At 44.4% G+C, this 23,161-nt stretch overlaps 4 protein-coding genes across 4 annotated transcripts; 2 read left to right on the top strand and 2 right to left on the bottom strand.

The window, feature by feature from the left end:
- Positions 1–680: 680 nt before the first annotated feature.
- On the bottom strand, positions 681–1,003 carry PtA15_4A678 (uncharacterized protein; the record flags this gene model as incomplete). The annotated part of the gene is made up of 2 exons (XM_053168586.1): positions 681–809; positions 893–1,003. The coding sequence occupies 2 exons, from the start codon at positions 1,001–1,003 to the stop codon at positions 681–683; spliced, it is 240 nt and encodes a 79-aa protein (XP_053019781.1).
- A 4,559-nt stretch (positions 1,004–5,562) lies between these two features.
- On the top strand, positions 5,563–5,933 carry PtA15_4A677 (uncharacterized protein; the record flags this gene model as incomplete). The annotated part of the gene is made up of 2 exons (XM_053168585.1): positions 5,563–5,698; positions 5,839–5,933. The coding sequence occupies 2 exons, from the start codon at positions 5,563–5,565 to the stop codon at positions 5,931–5,933; spliced, it is 231 nt and encodes a 76-aa protein (XP_053019780.1).
- Positions 5,934–10,818: 4,885 nt separating this feature from the next.
- PtA15_4A676 (uncharacterized protein) lies at positions 10,819–11,133 on the bottom strand (the record flags this gene model as incomplete). Its single annotated transcript, XM_053168584.1, has 1 exon — positions 10,819–11,133. The coding sequence occupies one exon, from the start codon at positions 11,131–11,133 to the stop codon at positions 10,819–10,821; it is 315 nt and encodes a 104-aa protein (XP_053019779.1).
- Positions 11,134–21,074: 9,941 nt separating this feature from the next.
- On the top strand, positions 21,075–22,124 carry PtA15_4A675 (uncharacterized protein; the record flags this gene model as incomplete). Its single annotated transcript, XM_053168583.1, has 3 exons — positions 21,075–21,426; positions 21,504–21,795; positions 21,890–22,124. 3 exons carry the CDS (start codon positions 21,075–21,077, stop codon positions 22,122–22,124), a joined length of 879 nt encoding a protein of 292 aa, XP_053019778.1.
- Between the last annotated feature and the right edge of the window lie 1,037 nt (positions 22,125–23,161).

Below are 23,161 nucleotides of genomic sequence, written 5' to 3'. Positions count from 1 at the left end.
GCACAGAGAAGAAGCTTCTAGGTCCAAACTGGGGGTCTTTTGGATTGCAACTTGCTCAGAGAGACTGCATGTCAGTTCTCTGCCCGAGAGGAAGAAGAAATGAAAGCAAAGAGAGACAAGGGAAGAGAGCTTACCTGGCTCAGAGAGACTGCATGTCAGTTCTCTGCTGAGCCAAGGAAGGAAGGGGAAAAGGCTATGTAAAAGTCTGTGACAGGCTTGTATTGTCTGATGACATCTTGTAAGTCCAACACAGGAGGGGGGCTTACAGTCTCCCCTCCTATAAAAGAGAAAAAGGAAGACCAAATTTAAACAAACTGGGATATGGAAAGGTGAGCAAGTGAAAGCAAAACAAATGAGTGATGAGTGGAGGGCCAGGAAGGAGGGCGGCAATGAGGAGGTGATAGACCAAGAGGGACATTCAGGGGCGAATGGATTGAGGGAGTTTGCTGGGAAGGCCGGGCGCCATAAGCTAAGTAGTCGTTCTTGTTTGTTGTTGAACACCTCAAGAGCTTCAGCCATGGACTTGTGGTATTCTTCCTTGCTACCATAGCAGAAATCTTCCGGGTCCTTGATGATTGAGACTGGTAGGTTTTGTGTAAGAGAAGCTGGGCTGGACAAGGGAGAGGTGGTGGTTGATGTTGCAGACGGGCTCGGAAAGCTGGCCGGGACACGCGGGGAGGTCAGTGGAGCTGGCATTGAGTGAGGGAGGGCCTGGATGATTGGGGGTACCAGTGGAGGGTGAGGAAGGGCTGGTTGGGAGGTGAAGCGGGAATGATCTGTTGTTGGGGAGGTTGCAGGGTAGAGAGTGTCTGAAGTTGAGCAGGCAGGGCAGCCAACCAGCAACATGGAAGCAAAGACAGAGGTGTAGGGTGAGTAGGATTGGGATCCAGACATGTATTTCGAGCAGCGGCAGCAGCTCGGCAGAGGTGGCTTCAAAGAGCTGGATTGGGTCGGGGGAGAAGAGCATGGCACATGTGGTGCGGCGGAGAATGACGGCGATCATGGCGGGTTTTTTTCAGGAGAGGAAGGATGCAGGGGTGGTGTAGTGGCCAAGGGTGATGTTGACTCACTTGGCGAAGGCACTGGCAACCTGGCGGGGGTCAGAGATATCGGAAACAAGGCTTTGGGTGAGTTGGGGGAGTTGTTGGTGTTGAAGAGGGGTAGAGATGCACCAGCCAAGGGGGAGGACGGAGCCAATGGGTTAATTAAAGGCGCCAATCTGGTCGCTCAAGCTGAGTGGGTTGCGGAGGGCAGACAGGCTGGCAAGCGAGTAGGAGTGTGTAGAGGAGATTGTCGGGGACTTCTGGCAGAGGGCGCAGTCAAGGTTGCATATGCGGGTGATGAGATTGAGCAAGGTGGGCAGGCGGAGGATATGGCTGAACTGCTTGTTGGTGGCAGAGAGGCAGGTCGGTGGATGGGGCGTTTGTGGATGGCAATTATAGGGGTTTTTTTGGGGCAAGGTGTGCTTAGTGTTGGATTGGTGGATGTGGAGAGAGGAATAGGTTTGTTAGGGCTGCAAGGTGCCGTAATGTGGACTGAGTGACACGCTTCAGATCTCAGAAGCCACTTTGTCCCTTCAGAAACAAGTGGTTCAAGGCCTTGTTTGAGTGAGTACCGGAATGATCCGGTCCAAGAAGTAGCATCAGAGATTGGACCCAATTTGTATGCCAAGGCAAAGTGTTCATCAGGCTCTATTTGAGCCAATAATATCCGTACAACCCCTTCCAAATGTCTGATGCGGGCCTTGTGGCCGCCAGTCAATTTTTTCCAGGGTCCTCGCCACATTTCTTGCTGGATCCTGCGTGTAGGGGGTCGGAGATTGGCAAGAAGATAAGAGAAAAGAAAAACAGGTTCCGGCAGTGGTAATCAAGTATAACAGTTGTTTTTGGGCGGACGGGCGGACGGGCAGAACGGGCGTTTTTGGGCGGGCGGATGAGTTATCAGGCAGGCAGTTGGTGAAAGAAAAAAAAGGAAGGAGTTTGGGAGTAGAAAAAAAAGTGTAAGGGTTGTGATCCCTTCACTGGAGTGATGGCGGATGAGCGGTGGCACAGGCACAGAGAAGAAGCTTCTAGGTCCAAACTGGGGGTCTTTTGGATTGCAACTGGCTCAGAGAGACTGCATGTCAGTTCTCTGCCTGAGAGGAAGAAGAAATGAAAGCAAAGAGAGACAAGGGAAGAAAGCTTACCTGGCTCAGAGAGACTGCATGTCAGTTCTCTGCTGAGCCAAGGAAGGAAGGGGAACGGGCTATATACAAGTCTGTGACAGGCTTGTATTGTCTGATGGCATCTTGTAAGTCCAACATAGGAGGGGGGCTTACAAGTTGATTCCCTTGATGTTGTCAAGGAGGTGGCTGGAACGCATTCCTTGGAGCCAAACGAGTTGTATGTTGTTGATTAGATGGCCAGACACTTTTTTGGCCATTGGGAATTCCTGGGCCAGTTGGAGACTGGTACAATCAAAAGATAGATACGCTTGGATTTGAATTGAACCAATTACTCTTGCCGTAAGCCGATGTAATGATTGTTTGGATGTTGCGGGCTGTAACGTCTTTCTTATCTCCAAGTTGCAGAGAAATGTCTTGGAAGAGTTGAGAACGGGACATGGTCGATGGAGCCGGTGCAATCGCTTGAAGGAATAGACTCTTGATGAGAGGAGACAAGCCCGCTTGAACGTTCTTAAGATCTGACAAAACCTCAAAGACTTTGTTGAAGAGTCCTTGTACCTGAGACAAGTCTGTCGTTGGTCCTGTGATCCGAAATTTGAGAAGTTTATTGATAAGTTCCATTTGTCGATATCGAATTGTCCCTTGAAAGCAAGCTTGAACCGCATCAAATGCCTTGGTTCCTTTTGTGTACCTGTCAACCAGCAACAATAATTCATTGTGTACCGTAATCTGAATGAGATAAAGGAGGCAGGTTTCCTCCTGGGCCCACAGTTTCCTGTAATTGTCCCTGTTATTGAAGAACCCAGCATGACTGAGTGTTCGGAGGAGTACACGGGAGAAATCCCTCTTCCACTTATTGAAATTGAAACCGTCCGCCGTAAGCTGCTTGATTTTGGACTTGTATACACACTACAAACATGGATGAATTTGGGAAGGCATATATTGATCAATATGGCATATATTGATCAAATAAGATTGATCTTTTTTTTTTTTTTTTTTTTGAAATTTCTCTTTAATTTTTTTCCTTCCTGCAACATCATAACCCTTCTATCATCTCTCTTTCTCTTGATTTCCCCCTGTCTTAGTTTTTGACCATAGTAAAAGCTTCATTTTGTTGCCAGATCAAATAGGTCATTTTCACATACTCATATGAATTGTTCCAGAGAAACAATAGTCTGTTAAGTCAGGCAGGGAGGGGGAGGGGGGAGGAGGAATGGGGAGGCATGAAGTATTGTCACTTGAACCTTGCAGAAGTGTTGAAATCTACTTTCCAAAAAAAAAAAAAAAAAAACCAATCAGTCTCAATTACATCAATTTTGTTCAAATTTAATGGCTTTAATTATACTAGAGTTCAAAGCGGCTACACCGCTGCAGGGATGAAATTCCAGCCATCAACCCCCTGGCTGACAGCCCAAGGTTCAGCTGGTCCATCTCTTCTACAGTTGTGCCAACAGTGAAATCATTGCACTGCGCGCACCAAACCCCCTTCAATGGTGCCTCAGGCTCTTAAGGTCCTCAATCCCCCATCTCTTGGGCTCAATGTTGCTGCTAGCGGGCAATCAATCCAGTAAGAGTTGAGTGAACCAATGGACCTGGGCTTGCTGATGACATAGCCCCAGACAGGGTGGCTTTCTCTTGCAGGTGGTGGTGGAAAACAGTCCTCATTTAGCATTTTATTTATTGATTTGCTTGTATTTCATGTCCTTTTGTGAAGATTGGATTGGAAGCAGTAGTCATGTTTAGTTGACCATGGCACAATCCTTTGAAAAATAAATTTTAGGCCGCGTTTGTTAGCGTGATAAATATGCTGTGATATTAAAAACACACAACATTTATTATATGTAAAACATTATTATTTTGGCTAATCTTTTGGAAATCAACTGTTCAGGTTTATGAAAGTTGACTTACAAAATATTAGCCTAAAAAAATGTGTTTTACAATATGTAATTATAGTGTGTTTTTATGATTATGCTATATTTATCATGCTAACAAACGCGGCCTTAGATGTATGCCATCAAGGTAAGAATATAATACAATCACCATTAACAACATTGCAGAGAAGCCTCATTGATAGGAGGCAACAGAAAAAAGAGGAAGAAAAAATGACAAATATCTGTTATGCCAGTCATAGCTCCAGGGAATGCCAATTCCATTTTCCATATCAACAGGAAACCATGTTCCTTCTGTATGCTCATCATCCACATGAGCATCCATTTCATCTTCCTCATTGCTGATAATTAGTTTGATGGTATGATGCCTTGGATCTTTACCCAATATCTTCCAAATCCTGTCTAAATCTGCTGCCTTAACCTGCATGTTTGAAAAAGGGGAAAAATATCTTAGGAAGACATTTTTAGTTGACTGGGAACAACAGAGTTAATAAGTGATGTTGGAGTTGAGCAAGATTGATTAGTAGAAGGAATCACAACCTGGGTGCTTACTTTGTCAAGTCCGTGTAAGCCTTCAATATGTAGTTATGTGGCTCATCCTCCAATGCAGCCAATTATCTTGATGATCAAATAGGAAAAATCATCAGCAACATAAAAAATGACAAGCAGGCTTCAGGTGCCCCGCCAACATCAAGTATACCACTGAGGATTGATTGGACAAGATTGTGTATAAGGCCAGTCTGCCAGCGTGTCACTGCAGAATTTCGGAGGATGAGGGGTTTTTGGATGGAGACTTGGTGGTGGTGATAGTATGGGAGGTTTAGAGGAGAGGGGGGCCTGGTGTCCTCCCGTCAAGGGTGTAGTTCGGATAGGTAGAGAGGGTGGGCGTGGACTGGGGGAAGGGGGCGGGGTATTGGTGGAGACATCGAGGGTGTTAATGATCTCATTCATGGCATTGAGAAGGATGGAGCTTCTGATGCGGCCAACAACGGCGAAGCAATGAGCAATGTTGGGATCTTTACTGGCAGCAACGGCCTGCCAGACAATGGCGGGCTGCAGGTGGCTGGTGACAAAGGCGGCAACGACCTGGTCGTTGAGGCGCAGGTCTCCCTCCTTGCCTCGACCAGGTTGAGAGAAATGATACGGAGAGTTTCTTGCAACAATGGAGAAGAGGGGTTCAGGCGTAAACCCATCAAGTCAGGGTTTTGGAGGAGCCTGAGCCGCGTGTGAACCCCCCAAACTCCTCAAAAAAACTGTGCAGAAACAACAACTTTTCAGGAATTCCGTCTACATTCTCAATCAACTCTACGGCCTCTTTCCCGACGGTTGTTAGGATGCTCTTGTGCGCCGCAGATCGCCCGGCGCGTAAGGCCTGATGTAAAGCTTGTAGCAGCTTGACGTCCATCAACTGAGTGTGCAAATATCCTTAACGCTCATTCCGAGCGCGTGGCGTAAAGAGGCCCCTCCCACGCTGAAACTGTGGCCTAGGACTGCCGGGTAACCTAAGCAATGAGCAATGTCGGGATCTTTACTGGCAGCAACGGCCTGCCGGACAATGGCCGGCTGCAGGTGGCTGGTGACAAAGGCGGCAACGACCTGGTCGTTGAGACGCAGGATCATGTGGGCGGCCCGCTGCGACTCGGCGGTCAGCTGGAGTGTTTCAACAGACGCGGGGGGCTTGCTGAAGTCAGGGCCATCCTTGATACAGGATATGTAAAGTCTAGCAAGCAGGGAGGTCAGACTGGGTTGTCCTGCTGAGCTATACGGTCGTGCGGAGCACATCAGCATTATTGGGCCAGTCGGTCGGCTTGCTGATCCCAGGAGGAGACGGCTTGTTGAACGCGGAGGTAATAAGGATATGGTTGATGGTGACGACCTAGTCAATCCAAAAATGCTTAGAACAGGGCAAAAAAAAGTTTGAAGATCAGCATAGGCTCAAGGTAATGTGGGTTGCAATTGGGGGTGGGGGCAGCTAAGAAATGGGTTGGTGCGCTCAGTCGGAAGGTTTTTATAGCTAGGATTGATGGGTCATGAGTCGGACTTGACGGGGTTGATTTTGCATTTTTTTGGGTGGACTGGTGGTGTCTAGACTTACCATTAGCATTAGAGGTGTTCTGTCTTCTCGACCAATCAATCAGTAGACCCTGACGGCGACGAGTTTCATGGAGCTCTCGGTAGAGTGCTTCGTAGCTGGCATGAGTACGAAGATTTCAGCTTGCAGCGCAATACAGACAAACGTTGGAAGGGGTAGGCCAGGTTCAGTCGTGAGCGGGATGGGCCTGTGTGCTTGTCATGCTGGGGCAATGGGCGGCATGATGTTGGGCCTGGGATGAGCTATTGTGCCCCGTGGCGACAACGGCCCGTTGTGTGGAGTGGGTGTGGCGTGTGAAGTGGTGCGTCAAGGGTAGAGGCACCACCAAGGCGGTTACGATAGCGTACGTGACCGTGGTCTGGGTAAGCGGGCCGGTGAGATGGTGCCTGCGGGTATATAAGGAGGGATTTGGGATTGATTGATCCGCAGGGGATTCGGTTTCGTCCGCACCCTAACTGCTTGGTTAGGCCCTCCCTGGACAGTTTACCAACCGGCCCTCTTTTGCTCGTTGCTCCGGCACAGCTGGAGGGTCATCCATAGGGCCTTCGGGCCTTTGGGGATATTCAACGTGCCAAGTGAGAATAATGGGGCATTTTTTGCCCCATTTTGTGAAAAGGAAACACCCCAAAACTTAGATCTACAGGTCTAGAATTCTGTGGATTTAAGAAAGTGGGATATGACTCATCATATCCAATATCCTAAATTTCTGCTAGGCCTGAGATTGATTTAACGTTTGTACCAGATTTGAGTAAGGTGTTTTTTGCTTCTGTTGTTCAATCAAAGACTAATGGGAGGTGTTTCCCCAATATATTCAATGGTTCAAATGATGTTATCTCAGAATCTGAGGTTCAACATTTTTTGAATCTAAAGAGATTGATTGAGTCTGGTTGGTTTGAAACTATCCCCCAAAATTATCAGGCAGTGTATTTTGTGCTTCTGCCATTGTGTCTCAACCAGGGCTAAGATTTATTTCATGATATTGGTACCATGAGGATCAACAATATCTGAACAATAATTTGAGAAATTTTTGGTCTATTAAAGTCCCAAAATGTTGCAGTTAGAGTCTGATCAGTGTGAAATATTGCCTAATTGGTTGGTTTTGCTGTGTTTCTACAACTATCTCTCAACTAGCAATGGGGATGAATTCATGATATTGGGACCATGATTATGAGAAAATTTGAAAGATTAATTTTGGAAGGCTTTTTGCCAATGAAAATCTCCCAATGTAGCAGCCCCATTTAATCAGTCAGGAACTATTGCCTCATTTTTTGTGTTTCTGCCATTATATCTCAACCAGGAATGTTGATTATTCCATGAAATTGGTACCAGAATGTTCATCCATTTTCAAAGATTATTTTGGTGTAGCTTTCATGGATTAAAATCCCAAAACCAAGCGGCTAAAGTCTGATTAGTTTTGAAATATTGCCTAATTGGGTATGTTTTGGTGTTTCTGCCACTGTATCTGAACCAGGGCTAACATTTATTTCATGATATTGATACCATTATGATAAGAGATGTTGAGAGAGTAATTTGAGTCAGCTCTTGACCATGAAAATCCCAAAATGTGGCAGTTACAGTCTCATGAGTCTCAAAATATCACCAAATTGGGCTTTTCTTTATGTTTCTGCCACCATATCTCAACTGGGAATGGTGATTATTTCATGATATTGGTACCAAAATATTCATCCATTTCCAAATATTATTTTGGTATAGCTTTCATGTATGGAAATGCCCAAAAGAAGCTGCTATAGTCTGATTGGTCTCAAACAATTGCCTCATTGGGTATTTTTTGGTGTTTCTGCCCCTGTATCTCAACCTGCAGTGCAAATGATGTCATGATATTGATACCATTGTAATAAGATATTTTGAGAGATCACTTTGGGTCAGCTCTTGACCATGAAAATCCCAAAATGTGGCAACTACAGTCTCATGAGTCTCAAAATATCACCAAATTGGGCTTTTCTTTCTGTTTCTGCCACCATATCTCAACCGGGAATGGTGATAATAGGGGGTATCAAATATGACCAAATCCACCATTATGTAATTGACTGGTTTGAAAAACCCCATCATTTTTAAAACATGCTGGTCCTTCTTCTATCCCATTCTGGGATCCACTGGTGAAAAATTTCATTTTTGGCTAATTGACTGGTTTCTTGATACCCCCCAATTTCATGATATTGGTACCAGGATATTCATCCATTTCCAAAGATTCTTTTGGTATAGCTTTCATGTATAGAAATGCCCAAAAGGAGCTGCTATAGTCTGATTAGTCTCAAAATATTGCCTAATTGGGTATTTTTTGGTGTTTCTGCCACTGTATCTCAACCCGCAATGCAAATATCATGAAGTAATCACCATTCCTGGTTGAGATATGGTGGCAGAAACAGAATGACACGCCCAATTTGGTGATATTTTGAGACTCATGAGACTGTAGCTGCCACATTTTGGGATTTTCATGGTCAAGAGCTGACCCGAATGGATCTCTCAAAATTTCATATTATAATGGTATCAATATCATGAAATCATTTGCATTTCAGGTTGAGATACAGTGGCAGAAACATCAAAAATTACCCAATTAGGCAATATTTTGAGACTAATCTGACTATAGCAGCTCCTTTTGGGCATTTCCATACATGAAAGCTATACCAAAAAAATCTTTGGAAATGGATGTATTTTCTGGTACCAATATCATGAAATAATCACCATTCCCAGTTGAGATATGGTGGCAGAAACAGAAAGAAAAGCCCAATTTGGTAATATTTTGAGACTCATGAGACTGGAGCTGCCACATTTTGAGATTTTCATGGTCAAGAGCTGACCCAAAGTAATCCCTCAACATATCTTATCATAATGGTATAAATATCATGAAATCATTTGCATTGCGGGTTGAGATACAGTGGCAGAAACACCAAAAAATACCCAATTAGGCAATACTAGAGGCCAAGGCGGTTTTGCCGCTGCAGAAGGCATTCAAGTATTGCCAACACCTCTATCTATCTCTCTCATTTCAAATAAAATCAAGATTTACTGATCAGCTCCCCCTCCCCCCTCCCCCCCATCTTGAGAAAAGTGTGCCTGGGTGAAAAGGAGTGGGGTTGAAGATGAACACCAGATAAGATGTAATTGTTTGCAGGTCAGCTACGTATGTCAGCCTTAGAGTCAGCGCAGCTGACCTAAAGTCTGCCTTTATCATTATTTCTACCTCAAATCTCTTATATCTTTTCATGCTTAAGGTTTAACCTTGTTTTGACTTCAGATTCTGTTTTCTCATGGAATTTAAACCCTAGTGTCCACTGGCCACTTTCCAACAGCTCAACTCCTTCATAGAGTTCCTTGTTTGTGACGTGCAGGCGCAGCAGCGCCTGGTAGGCGCAACAGAGCGCTCCAACCACATGTAAATGTGTGATTATGTCAGCCAAACTTGAAAACTTTCGAAGTCAGGATCCCCCATGCAGCTGGAGGATGCACAGACTTCAGCACACCAGAACCACCACCCAGATAACTCCAGGATCACCACCAAAGAGCCTACTATACTCCCAGTATACCTACCGTCACAGGCGCCTAGGATATTGACAGTAAGTAACCTCTTTCACTGAACCTTGTTTATCTCAGAGGTACAACTCTGTGTCTTGCTTGATCTGCTCTTTCTTCTGGTTTTGCCTCCTTCTTGATCACAGGGCTGTCCCTCCAAATCTACAGGCCTTTGCCTCTATCTTGATCACAGGGCTGTCCCTTATTATCACTTGGCCTTTGCCTCAAATCTAGGCTACAGGGCTGTCCCTCAGGTTTCCCTTTAAGAACCTTGACTATCCAGAAGGAAGCTAAAAAATTGTGGCTGGATTAAACTTATCTAATCCAGATACCCTCCTGAGAGGGAGCTGTAGCACTTCTAGCACAGATTAGCAGCACTCTTCTGAAGAGTAGCATTGCCAGTGGACGTGCATTCCCACTAGAATAACCTAGTACTTCTCTTTTTCCTTATCCTGCTTGGTTTCTCTCTCTCTTTCTCTTTTTCTCTTATAGTTGTAGTTTCTTTATCCCAAGAAATCCAACTATTGCCCCCCCATTTCTTGTGTCCTGTTGTCACTATAGAGACTCAGGCTCACAACATAGAAGAATCAGTATTCCTCTTGGTCATTTTTTTTCCTTTGCAGTGTTGGTTGTGTATGCATGTGATTTTTTCACATGTGGCAACCCTTACTTGATTAGGAATGTTTTACAAATTTCAACGGATTGACTCTTGATCTTGGATTCTGTGATTCCACATGTATTTGATAAACTCTGATCAATAGGTACAATCAAGTATATAATTGTCTAGATTTTATTTAACACTCAATGAGGTCTTATCAAAGTCCCATATTGTGTTGAGGAGAAAAGTGGTGAGAAGGTAAAACCATAAATGACAACAAATAATCTTTGAGAGTTGGAAAAAGATGATAATTAAAATGACATTAATATAACAATACTGAATTGTTATTTTGTAAATTGGAAGATAAAAAAAAAGATGTACATTCTGTCATTTTTCTTCACAAGAAGACAAGAATGTGAAAAAGAAGGCATGGTTCAGGAAGCAAAGTTGTGGAATTGATGTCTCAATTGTTGGGACAGAGGAGGGGAGTCTTTGGGGTAGAATTGGGGAGAGCAAAGGGTTGGGTCAGGAATTATTTGCAAGGTCAATGAGAAGCAGAATCCGTGCAAAATGGAGTCCTCGTGTTGATTGGAAAGGCGCATTGGAGCGTATCAAGCAAGTGGAGCAACTGGTAGTTGCACTCAAGGTCCTTGGCAAAGCCAAAGCCGGGTTCAATGATTAGGTTCCTGCGCTTGATGCCTCCACATAATGCTTTTTGTATTTTCTGCGCAAGGTCTCTTTGGAAGCCGGTCACAACGTTCCCGTCTTGGTAGCAAGCCATCTCAACCAGCTTCAGAGGGTTTCCGCGGATGTGCATCAGCACGTAGGACACGTCCAAGCAGGCGACTGTTGCAAGCATGGCTTGGTTGGCCTCTTTGCTGGAGATATTGGTGAAAATTGTTGCGCCTGCTGCGACGGCCGCCTGTTCAAGACTGTTGCCGCACGGAAAGTGTGGCTGCTGATCTAGCAGTCCAGCTAGAGATGGCATATGGCACCCGGGTACCTGTGGCGGGTGCGGGTACCCCCCTGTTTTTTCACAAATTCCTCACACCCGCACCCGCACCCGGCACCTGCCATGGGAGGTACCCGGGTGCAGAGGGGGAGGTACCCGGGTGCCAGGCACAGGTACCCGGGTTGATAAGTTTAGACTAGAATAAAATATGATTTCAGTAAGAATAAAAATAGAAATAAGTACAAAGTGGAAATGGTTTTTTACTTAGAATAAAACAGGAACTAGGAATGGGATGAGAGAGAAATGCTAAAACCAGATCCAACACACACACTAGGACTTGAGCTAAGAAGATAACAATGATCAGGCTTTTGATGATACAACGATGGTCAACAAAGAAAGAGAAAGGAATGGAATAAGAACCTAGATAAAGCCTGCCTAGACCAAGGACCTGGACGAGTGTTCTGCAGAGACGACGATGATTGATGATGATGATGATGCGCCGCGGAGATAGGAGTTTGTTGAGATGAGGAAAAGGGAATTGAGTAGCGGTCAACGGAGGTCAAGAGGGGACGGTCAACAGCTTCAGAAATGAAGTATGAGCACCCGAGACTCGTGACGTCAAAGTAGGCAAGCCACAAATCGTGTACCGCTTCCTATCAGAAACCTCTGATTCCAACACACCCCCGTGCACCAAGCCCGTCAGGGAGGGAGCATACCAGCGCGAAGCACCCGCAAGACCTTAAAGATAGAGGCTCGGCCAATGGATTTTGTGAGAAAATCGGCTAGCATAAGATGAGTTCTCTTGAAGACTAAAGTGATAGTTTCTGCTATAATCTCGGCGCGGACAAAATGAAATCGCAGGTTCATGTGTTTAGTCTTGAAGGCTGAATGATTTGCTTTGTTATTCACAAGCATAATGGCTCCTTGATTATCTTCGAAAATTTTGAAGGGAAGGCCGATTTGAATCTTTAGCGCAGAGTCTGAAACCATCTTAAGCCAAAGAAGTTCTTTGGTTACTTCTGTGATGGCTATGTACTCCGCTTTGGTAGATAAGAGCAACGTGGTGGATTGTTTCTTGGATCGCCAGGAGATTAAATTGTCGTTCCACAGAATTAGATAGCCAGTTGTTGATTTACTAGTTATTGGACAGCCAGCCCAACTAGCATCTACGTACGATATGAAATCTGATTGATTAGCCGGGGTTTTTCAAAGGGTAATGCCAAAATCCTTGGATCCTTTCAAGTAACACAAGCAATGAATCGCGGCGTTCCAATGATGAATGCCTGGAGTTTTGAGAAATTGCAAGAGACAACCGACAGTAAAAGTGAAGTCGGGTCGAGTTGTGACACTTAAATAGTTTAGGGCACCGACTAGTCCGCGATATCAAACATTAAGCTTATTTAATTCTTTGATTTCAGCTTGAGAAGCCTTGACTAAATGCGAGTTAGGCTTCATGGGAGTTGCTAGAGGAATGTAAGAGTTACAACCGTATTTAGTGATTGTCTCATCAATGTAGTGAGTTTGCGTCAGGTGAACAGAATCTGGAGTCTGATTGACTCTCATTCCCAATAGGTGCATTGCGCTTCCAAGATCTTTGATCTTGAACCGTTTACGAATCAAATTCTTGAAAACATCAGGTTCTGAGCTAAAAATCGCAATATCATCGACATGGACGTAGAGCCAAGTGTTCGACGACCAGAAAACACACGGTTCGGCGTAACTACGATTGAATCCGACAGATAAAAGCCAGGAAGACAAGGTTAAATGCCACTCTTTAGGCGCTTGTTTCAAGCCATAAAGAGCTTTCTTCAAGAGCAAGACTTTCCCCGATGGTACGTCGAATCCCTGAGGAGGATTAAGAGTTATGCGTTCTCTTATTGGAGCGTTCAGAAAAGCGCATTTCACATCGATTTGATGAAATTGGAGATTATTTTGGAGAGCAAATGTGATGAGGAGGCAAAGGGATACTAATTTTCCCGTTGGAGCAAAAGTAAAGCGGTAGTCTTTACCAAAGATCTCTTTGAAACCTTGGACACAAAGCCTAGCCTTGTATTCCTCGGCTTGATTGGCGGACTTGGGTTTAATTTTGAAGACCCAGGTACAATTCAAAGGTTTATCGTTGCAAGTTTCATCGATTATATCCCAGACATCATAGCTTTCCATGTTATTTTTCTCTTTGTAAAGCGCTAATGTCCATTTCTCCTTATCAGCACGTTCCATTACTTGATCATACGAGAGAGTGTCATTGTCGGACGAAGTTTTGGCGTTGAAATTCTCTGGTACCCCCCTCCGACAATGAGACAGTACATTGTCAAGGGAAACGTCTCCAATGATTTCATTTGGGGCACAGGACGTATCAGCGTCTTCTTCAATAAGGTGTTCTTGATTCGGAAATGACTGAAAGTTTGGATTTTCATCTTCCTCTTGCTCCGGAATAACTTCGAACGGATTGAAATAAAAGCTGGATTCATCCAGAGTTTCATTTGACAAAGAAGGAAAGACAGATTCATTGAATGTCACATTTCGACTAGTGCACAGAGATTTTGATTCAACTCTGATGAATCAATAGGTAGAGAAATTGTTTGCGTAGCCTAAAAATATCGCCTTTTCCGATCTTGGAAGAAGCTTATTCGTACGCATGGCATTAGGGATCAACAGGTAGGCCATACAGCCAAAAGGACGAAGTTTTAAAATGTCAAATTTCTTCTTGAAGAAGACTTCGTACGGTACAGAGAAATTCCGTGTACTTGAGGGTAGCAGGTTGCAAAGATCGGTAGCCGTAACAACAGCCTCTGCCCAATAACGAGGTGACAAATTTGCCTGGGCAAATAGGCATCGAGATTTGTCCAGAATGGCACGGTTTGAACGCTCAGCCATCCCGTTATTCTCAGGTGTGTACGCAGGAGCAAACTGCTGAGTTATGCCACGATTCCGGAAAAAGTCTTTGAAGAAGATATTTCTAAACTCTCCGCCGTTATCTGAGATTATCCTTTTGATAGAATGACCCGTTTGGTTTTCCGCCCAAGTGACGAATTCTTCAAACTTTGTTAAAGTCTTGGATTTATGCTTAAGAAGCTTTATGCACTTAAATCCCGAATGTTGGTCAACAATTGTTAGGAAATACTGGGCTCCTCCGACTGAGCGAGTCTGGAAGGGTCTGACTAGATCCAAATGAATGGCTTCCAGGACTTCATTAGTCGAGGCAAACTTTCCTTTGAAAGGCCTTTTTACCCCCTTGCACATCATACATGTTTTGCAATTGATCTCCTCACAATTGGGTACGATTCGTTTAAGATAAGGAAAGCTGGGATGGCCGAATCTTGCGTGACAATCAACAGACTTAGACGCTGAGTTAGGCGCTGAGTGATAGGAGGAAATAGGATTCTTAATTTCAAAGGTGTTTGAGAGTTCTAAGATATTGTTGTTGATCTTGCCAGACAAACTAAACTTCTTGTTGAAGTTGACTTTAAAGTTGTTGGAATTTTTAGAGAGAGAAGTGATCTTACTAAATAGACGATTCATCAATATTAAAGGTCAATGAATACTTGGAGCATACAGTACGTTGTTGAGTCTAACACGAGCTCCGGAGTCATCGAAGATGATAACTTCGCCAACCGCCACTGCAGTAACTCGCTGGTTTTGATTTCCAGTATAGATGTTGATCTTGACATCCTTGGTTTTATTGAACATGGATAAGTCGTTGACCATGTGATGTGATGCCCCGGAATCGAGAACTGGTGTGGTGCCACCGTTTGAAGAACTGATCACGAAGGCGACTGCTTCAACGATGTCAAAGTCGTCCTCAGTAGAAATTTCCTCGTTGACAATTTCGTCTTCAGCTGAGGCTACATGTGCTTCAGGATCGGCAGGTCGCAACGCATCACGTTTGGTAGCACTGAGTTTAAAACATCGCCAGGCCGGATGAAAAGCAAGTGGATTATGTTTACCAGCAGAGCAGGGATGAGCTGGTTTTGGCCTTTTAGACTTATCGCCGGCTTCAAATTTATAAGCTGAAGCAGTGTCTTTTTTGGCTTTGTCTTCAGTCTTTGAGGTAGATGCGACGGCACGAGTTTCCTTCATGTAAACGAGTTCTTGAAGTTTTTGAAGGGTGCGGCTAGGAAAGAAGATGATTGATTCGTTCATTATGAGTTTATCGACCACGTTCCAATATTCTCTGGTTAATTTTGCAAGGACTGAAATCGAGATGATATCGTCAGGGATTCCGAGCTGAACAACAGCAAATTCGCGTATCATCTTTTGACAGTCAAGAAGATAGTCCTTTGGATTACCGCCATATTCGTATTGCATGAACTTTAACCAGATGCAAGCTTTATTGTTGATTGAAGAAGAAGCATAGCAATCGATAATGGCATTCCAAATTTCTTCAGGTTTGTCTTCATTATCAATCGTCACAACGGCCTGAAGAGTGATTTCAGTAAGATGACTGATTAAAATATTTGCCGTTGTTTTAATCTTCTTCTTGCTTGGGGCAGTGGTACCTTCTCCCGTAAAAACCTCCCAGACATCCTTGCTCTTGAGGTAGGTTCTCATCCTTATTGACCACATTGGAAAGTTGAGGTCATCGAGTTTTCCAATTGAAGAACGGCTCGATTTGTCCTTGACATCAACGTCCGACATTATGTGGTTCGTTCCTGTTCTTTAGAGCACACCGTACTGATAATGTGATAAGTTTAGACTAGAATAAAACTTGATTTCAGTAAGAATAAAAATAGAAATAAGTACAAAGTGGAAATGGTTTTTTACTTAGAATAAAACAGGAACTAGGAATGGGATGAGAGAGAAATGCTAAAACCAGATCCAACACACACACTAGGACTTGAGCTAAGAAGATAACAATGATCAGGCTTTTGATGATACAACGATGGTCAACAAAGAAAGAGAAAGGAATGGAATAAGAACCTAGATAAAGCCTGCCTAGACCAAGGACCTGGACGAGTGTTCTGCGGAGACGACAATGATTGATGATGATGATGATGCGCCGCGGAGATAGAAGTTTGTTGAGATGAGGAAAAGGGGATCGAGTAGCGGTCAACGGAGGTCAAGAGGGGACGGTCAACAGCTTCAGAAATGAAGTATGAGCACTCGAGACTCGTGACGTCACAGTAGGCGAGCCACAAATTGTGTACCGCGTCCTATCAGAAACCTCTGATTCCAACACGGGTATCACCTTTGATGGCCGGCTGACCGGTCATCAAGAGGTTGTAGCGCCTTCAATGACCGGCTGACCGGTCATTGAGAGGTTTTATCCTCCTCAATGGCTGGCTGATCGGTCATTGAGAGCCTTTATCCTTTTTGATGACCGGTCAGCCGGTCATCGAGAGGTTGTATCCCTTTCGATGACCAGTCAGCCGGTCCTTGAGAGGTTGTATCCCTTTAATTGATGACCGGTCAGCCGGTCATTGAGGGGTTGTATCCCTTTTGATGACCCATCAGCCGGTCATCGAGGGGTTGTATCCCTTTTGATGACCGGTCAGCCGGTCATCCAGAGTGTAGCCTCTCCGATGACTGGTCAGCCGGTCATCAAGAGTGTAGCCTCTTCGATGACCGGTCAGCCGGTCATCAAGAGTGTAGCCTCTTCAATGACCGGTCAGCCGGTCATCAAGAGTGTAGCCTCCTCAATGACCAGCCGAACGGTCATCAAGAGTGTAGCCTCCTTGATGACCGGCCAACCGGTCATTGAGGGGTTGTAGGCTCTTCAATGATTGGCTGAACGGTCATCAAGAGCTTTTATCCTCTTCAATGACCGGTCAGCCGGCCATCGAGAGGTTGTATCCCTTTCGATGACCGGTCAGCCGGCCATCAAGAGGTTGTATCCCTTTCAATGACCGGTCAGCCGGTCATCAAGAGGTTGTAGGCTCTTCAATGACCGGCTGAACGGTCATCAAGAGCTTTTATCCGCTTCGATGACCGGTTCAGCCGCTCATTGAGAGGTATCCTCTTTGATGACCGGCTGACCGGCGGGTACCCGTCCAGGTACCCGCCGTCCTTCCCACCAGAATTCTGGACACCCGCACCCGCCGGCGGGTACCTGTAGGGCCAAACGGGTACCTGCCAACGGGTACCGGGTACCCGGCAACAAGTACCCCTTTGCCATCTCTAAGTCCAGCCTTGCTGCTCACGCAGCTCCCAGATCACCGGCCCCATCTGTTGCATCTCTGCTGCCACTGATACCTCCGTTGCCTGCGACCAAGTCAACATGCCCCTAATGTACAGGATATCCGCCCCCGCGGATACTTTGTGCAACAAATTCTGTAACTCATCTTCTAGTGCCAATGAGTCCCTTCCATCTGAGAATGAATGCTGCAAGCAGTTGACAATTGACATCAGCATCATGTGCGGATTAGGAGAAGGGTCCAAAGTTTGACAAGTTGGAACCAAAGAGGTTGGGTGAAGCCTGTAGTGGTCGGCAACAAGGTGTAGGGAGGGGGTGTGGTGTTGGGTGTCATGCGGTTGTGTATTCCAATTGTTCGAATGGGTTGGTGGATCAGTGGCTATTTAAAGAGGGGGGAGGAGGGGTGTTTCCCCCCAGGGGATCTGGTTTTGTCCTACCCCCTCCCTGGAGCGTGATAATCATTTGATTAGGCCCCCCTTGATTTCCATTTTGACCGGCCCACTTTTGCTTGTTGCTGCAGCACAAGCTGGAGGGTCAATCCAAGGTGCCCTCCGGGGTATTTGGGGATCATTTTCAACTTTTAATATGTCTTTTGCTAATGAAAATAGGCAAAACCCAAGATCTTGCCTTCTGTGATTCTGTGGATTTAATAAACTTGGATTTTGAGACCAATAAGACTATAGCAGCTCCTTTTGGGCATTTCCATACATGAAAGCTATACCAAAATAATATTTGGAAATAGATGAATATTCTGGTACCAATATCATGAAATAATCACCATTCCCGGTTGAGACATGGTGGCAGAAACAGAAAGAAAAGCCCAATTTGGTGATATTCTGAGACCCATGAGACTGTAGCTGCCTCATTTTGAGATTTTCATGGTCAAGAGCTGACCCAAATTAATCCCTCAACATGTCTTATCACAATGGTATCAATATCATGAAATAAATGTTAGCCCTGGTTCAGATACAGTGGCAGAAACACCATAAAATACCCAATTAGGCAATATTTTGAGACTAATTAGACTACAGCAGCTCCTTTTTCGGGATTTAAATCCATGAAATCTATACCCAAATAATCTTTGGAAATGTCTCAATATTCTCGTACCAATATCATGAAATGATCACCATTCCTGGTTGAGATATAGTGGCAGAAACACAAAGAAAAACCTAATTTGGTGATTCTTTGAGACCCATGAGACTGTAGCTGCTACATTTTGGGTTTTTCATGGGCAAGAGCTGACCCAAATTAATCTATCAAAATCTCTTATCATAATGATATCAATATCATGAAATCATTCCCATTGCGGGTTGAGATACAGTGGCAGAAACACCAAGAAATACCCAATTAGGCAATATTTTGAGACTAATCAGACTATAGCAGCTCCTTTTGGGAATTTTCATAACACAATAATCATAGGGAATAGATGAATATTCTGGTCCCAATATCATGACATAATCACCATTCCCGGTTGAGATATAGTGGCAGAAACACAAAGAAAACCCCAATCTGGTGATATTTTGAGAGTCATGAGAATGTAGCTGCCACATTTTGGGTTTTTAATGGGCAAGAGCTGACCCAAATTAAGACCTCAACATGTCTTATCATAATGGTATCAATATCATCAAATAAATGTTAGCCCCAGTTCAGATACAGTGGCAGAAACACCAAACAATACCCAATTTGGCAATATTTTGAGACTAATCAGACTATAGCAGCTCCTTTTGGGCATTTCCATACATGAAAGCTATACCAAAATAATTTTTGGAAATGGATGAATATTCTGGTCCCAATATCATGAAATGATCACCATTCCCGGTTGAGATATGGTGGCAGAAACAGAAAGAAAAGCCCAATTTGGTGATATTTTGAGACTCATGAGACTGTAGCTGCCACATTTTGAGGTTTTCATGGTAAACAGCTGACTAAAATTAATTTCTCAACATGTCTCATCATAATGGTATTATTGCAGGTTGAGATACAGTGGCAGAAACATCAAAAATTACCCAATTAGGCAATATTTTGAGACCAATGAGACTATAGCAGCTCCTTTTGGGCATTTCCATACATGAAAGCTATAACAAAATAATCTTTGGAAATGGATGAATATTCTGGTCCCAATATCATGACATAATCACCTTCCCGGTTGAGATATAGCGGCAGAAACAGAAATAAAAGCCCAATTTGGTGATATTTTGAGACTCATGAGACTGTAGCGGCCACATTTTGGGATTTTCATGGTCAAGAGCTGGCCCAAGTTACTCTCTCAACATCTATTATTATAATGGTATCAATATCATGAAATAAATGCTAGCCCTGGTTCAGATACAGTGGCAGAAAAACCAAAAAATACCCAATTAGGCAATATTTTGAAACTAATCAGACTTTAGCCGCTTGGTTTTGGGATTCCAATCCATGAAAGCTACACCAAAATACTCTTTGCAGATGGATGGACATTTTGGTACCAATATCATGGAATAATCAACATTCCTGGTTGAGATATAATGGCAGAAACACAAAAAATGAGGCAATAGTTTGTGACTGATTAAATGGGGCTGCTACATTGGGAGATTTTAATTGGCAAAAGGCCTTCCTCAATTAATCTTTAAAATTTTCTCATCATTATCCAAGTTTATTAAAGTCTCTGAATCACAAAACAAAACTTCAAGGGTTTCCCCTACAAATCTCCAAAAATCACAAAAAAAATCAAGGGTTTCCCCTCTACAACTTTCAGGAAAAAAATGAAGGGTTTTCCCTCTACAAATGCCAAAATTAAAAAAAAAATCAAAATTTTAAAACAACCTGCAACAAGCCACCTAACATCAGCAAGCTGATGCACCGTGGCCCACTGTCCATCCCTGTCTAGCAGGGTTAAAAAACAGTGAGAGGATGACCCCCAGCGCGCCACATTGAAGGCATTATGCAAAGGGGGGCCAACGAGTTTAGCCCCTCAAACTGCGCAAGTGCAACAGCGGAGGGGGTGAGGACGAACCGCACGCTGGAAGTACAGCGGCAGAGGACGCCTGGGGGATTAGCCAAACACAAGATCACACCCCCTTTTATACGCCATGGACCAGCAAGCTCTCCTCAAGCCTTGCCCTGGACTAGCCTGGACTCCGCTTGCATGTTCACGGCAACGCCACCGCCACGGCCCACGCCACCTTTGTATGTATTTTTCACCTGCAAGGCATTAGCTACAGCTTGGATCTTCTGGCCATTCTGGTTGACATCCAATGTGCGCTACTGCAAGCTGAAATTGACCTTAGAATTTGCCCTGTCGGGGGCATTGCAGCGCCACCGCCATGTCCCTTTGACACCAATGTTGCTATGTATGGATATGTATATTCCAGTAATATCTTATGCACCGCGGCCCTCGCCAGGATCCCCTCCCCCTCAAAACAAGCCATCCAACACTTGACCCTCGCCGACAGCCTCAACCTCCATCCCAACAAGCCCCTCTGATTCAGCAAGCGCAGGAAGAGCAGGCCCAAACACAAGCCACAGGAAAACTGAACCACCCCTCATCCCCAATAAGAAGGCATGGGCCAAACTCACATCCAGGCTTGAACAACGCGAACTGGACGCCGCCAAAAACACTGCCGACCAACACTGCTGCTGATAGCCTGCCACCACGCGTCGGCTCACCCTCAAATGCCCCTGATCCACAACATCAACCAAACCCTCTACCTAACGGCCAGGAGAAGGCTACTTCCACATGGGATGCGGGACGGCGGCGATTAAGCAAATCACGCAGGATGCTTTCAAGACATCTCAAGAGGCCATCACCAATCTCCAACAGGTCGTACGCCTGGTCACATATTCGGATGCGAGCGAGGAATCGTTTAAAGAGGTCGCTATTAACTGTGGACTGCCGTTAACCATCATCCCTTCCCGCGACATCGTTGATAGATGGGATTCTACTTATTCAATGATCTCAGATGCTCTCAATTTCCAACGGGCCTTCGAGCATCTTCAAGCTACTAAACCTGAATATCTTGACGGCCCAACTGCAACAGAATGGCTACATCTTAAAACCATCAAAGATGCACTTGAGGTATTTCATGATGGTAGGAAGTCTCCCTTGGTAAAAGTACTCGTTGAAAGTCGACTGATAGAGCTTTGCCCCCACGGTTCATTTATTTAGCTGCCGGCAGCTTATCCAGCACTGATTCACCGAGCGCAAACAGGTCTTATCTGAGTATGAAGAAGATTGAAAGTTACCTGAGTAAACCAGAACACTATGAAAACAATCACTCAATCAACATCATCTCTCCCATGGCTAACGCTTTTGAGAAGTATTGGGGTACAATTCAAGAGTTCTCAGAGATTGCTTCAATCTTGGACCCCCATCTGAAACTTCATTATCTTGAATTCTCCTTGGTCAAACAACATGGAGCCACAGTGATTCAAGAAAAACTGGCAATAGCAAAAAACCGGTTTGTCTTTTTTTTTTTACCGGGCTTTCGTTCCTGGTCCTGGATGAAGCCAACCTCATTCTTTCCTACGGTCACTCTTTTGACAATATCAAAGCAATTTTATCAGTGTAGGCGGCAAAGGGGCAAAGCTGGCTGACCAAGGACAAGCGACAACAAGACCGGAGGCGGCCCCAAAGCGCAGCTACTCGGACGCACTCCTCAATCGCCACACCCACCACCCCGCTATTTGCATTGACCCACACAAACTGTCTGGCCCCCCTCCCAGCGCTAAAAACTTACCCCTCATCTCCACCCGCCATTCAGACCTAGACCTCGACTCCTTGTTCTGAGGCAATCAGGGCGACGATCTCAATTGGGACCCGGAAGATCAATAAGCCTTTCCGCCCCTCATCTTCTGCTTTCTTCTGTTGTCTTTTTTGGACCTCTGTCCTTTTATCCAAAACATACCTCTTACATCTATCTATATATATATATATATGTTCTCCTTCTGTTATCTCTTGTACATATATGTGTTTTTTTTGTTGATTTAATGTGGTGTTTATCTCGATACCATTTTCTTGGACCAAGAGTCAGAAACACCATCAGCCTACATTGGTATCCCAAACTTTGTCAAGAAGCCCTCGGCCTCCACTCCAACAAATTGGATCTAAATAATCATGTATCCATCAGCTCGGCGAAGCACTTTGCATTTGTGGACTGTGGCCATCGCTATTGGGCCAGATACACTATCTTTCAGCCGGCTTCCAGCTCTGTACAGACAGGGCCAGTCAAAACTTTTTTTTCCAAAAGTGTTGGGGATGTGGAGGCGACAATCACCCATACCTCCTTGCCTGACCCCTCATGCAATTTATAATATCTCGCCAGGCGTCCAAACGGGGCCTTAAGAATATAACACAACCAAAAACACAAAAGATGGGCTAGCAGAAGCATTGATGTGACTACCTATTGTATCATTAACACCTTCAACCTTTCACTCCCTGCATCTCTGCCTCATACCTAATTTATTTGTGACAACCTCTTGTGCTTATCATGTTGCACATCAAAATTTTGCTTGCAGAGACATAAATATGCTTCTTGGATTATCACTTTTATACCATCTGTTGTATTGACAACTAGGAAATTCATCAATTTTACAAAACTTTGGAGTAAATTTAACACCTTAGGCCTTGTTTGGCACCAATATGGGGGTTCACAATATGATCAAAATAAAACTCCAGAGCCAATTTTAAGGCCTTTACAGACAATTTTTTAAAAAATGAAGAAGTTCCTCTGATTTCCAGGGGACACATAATGCTGTACATCCTGCCATATTTTTGAAAAGTTGTTGATAAAGGCCTTAAAATTGACTCTAAAATTTTATTTTTAT

Source organism: Puccinia triticina, chromosome 4A (genome assembly GCF_026914185.1).
Source record: "Puccinia triticina chromosome 4A, complete sequence".
In the NCBI taxonomy this organism is placed as follows: Eukaryota; Fungi; Basidiomycota; class Pucciniomycetes; order Pucciniales; family Pucciniaceae; genus Puccinia; species Puccinia triticina.
This window is presented reverse-complemented; position numbering and strand designations above follow the sequence as displayed.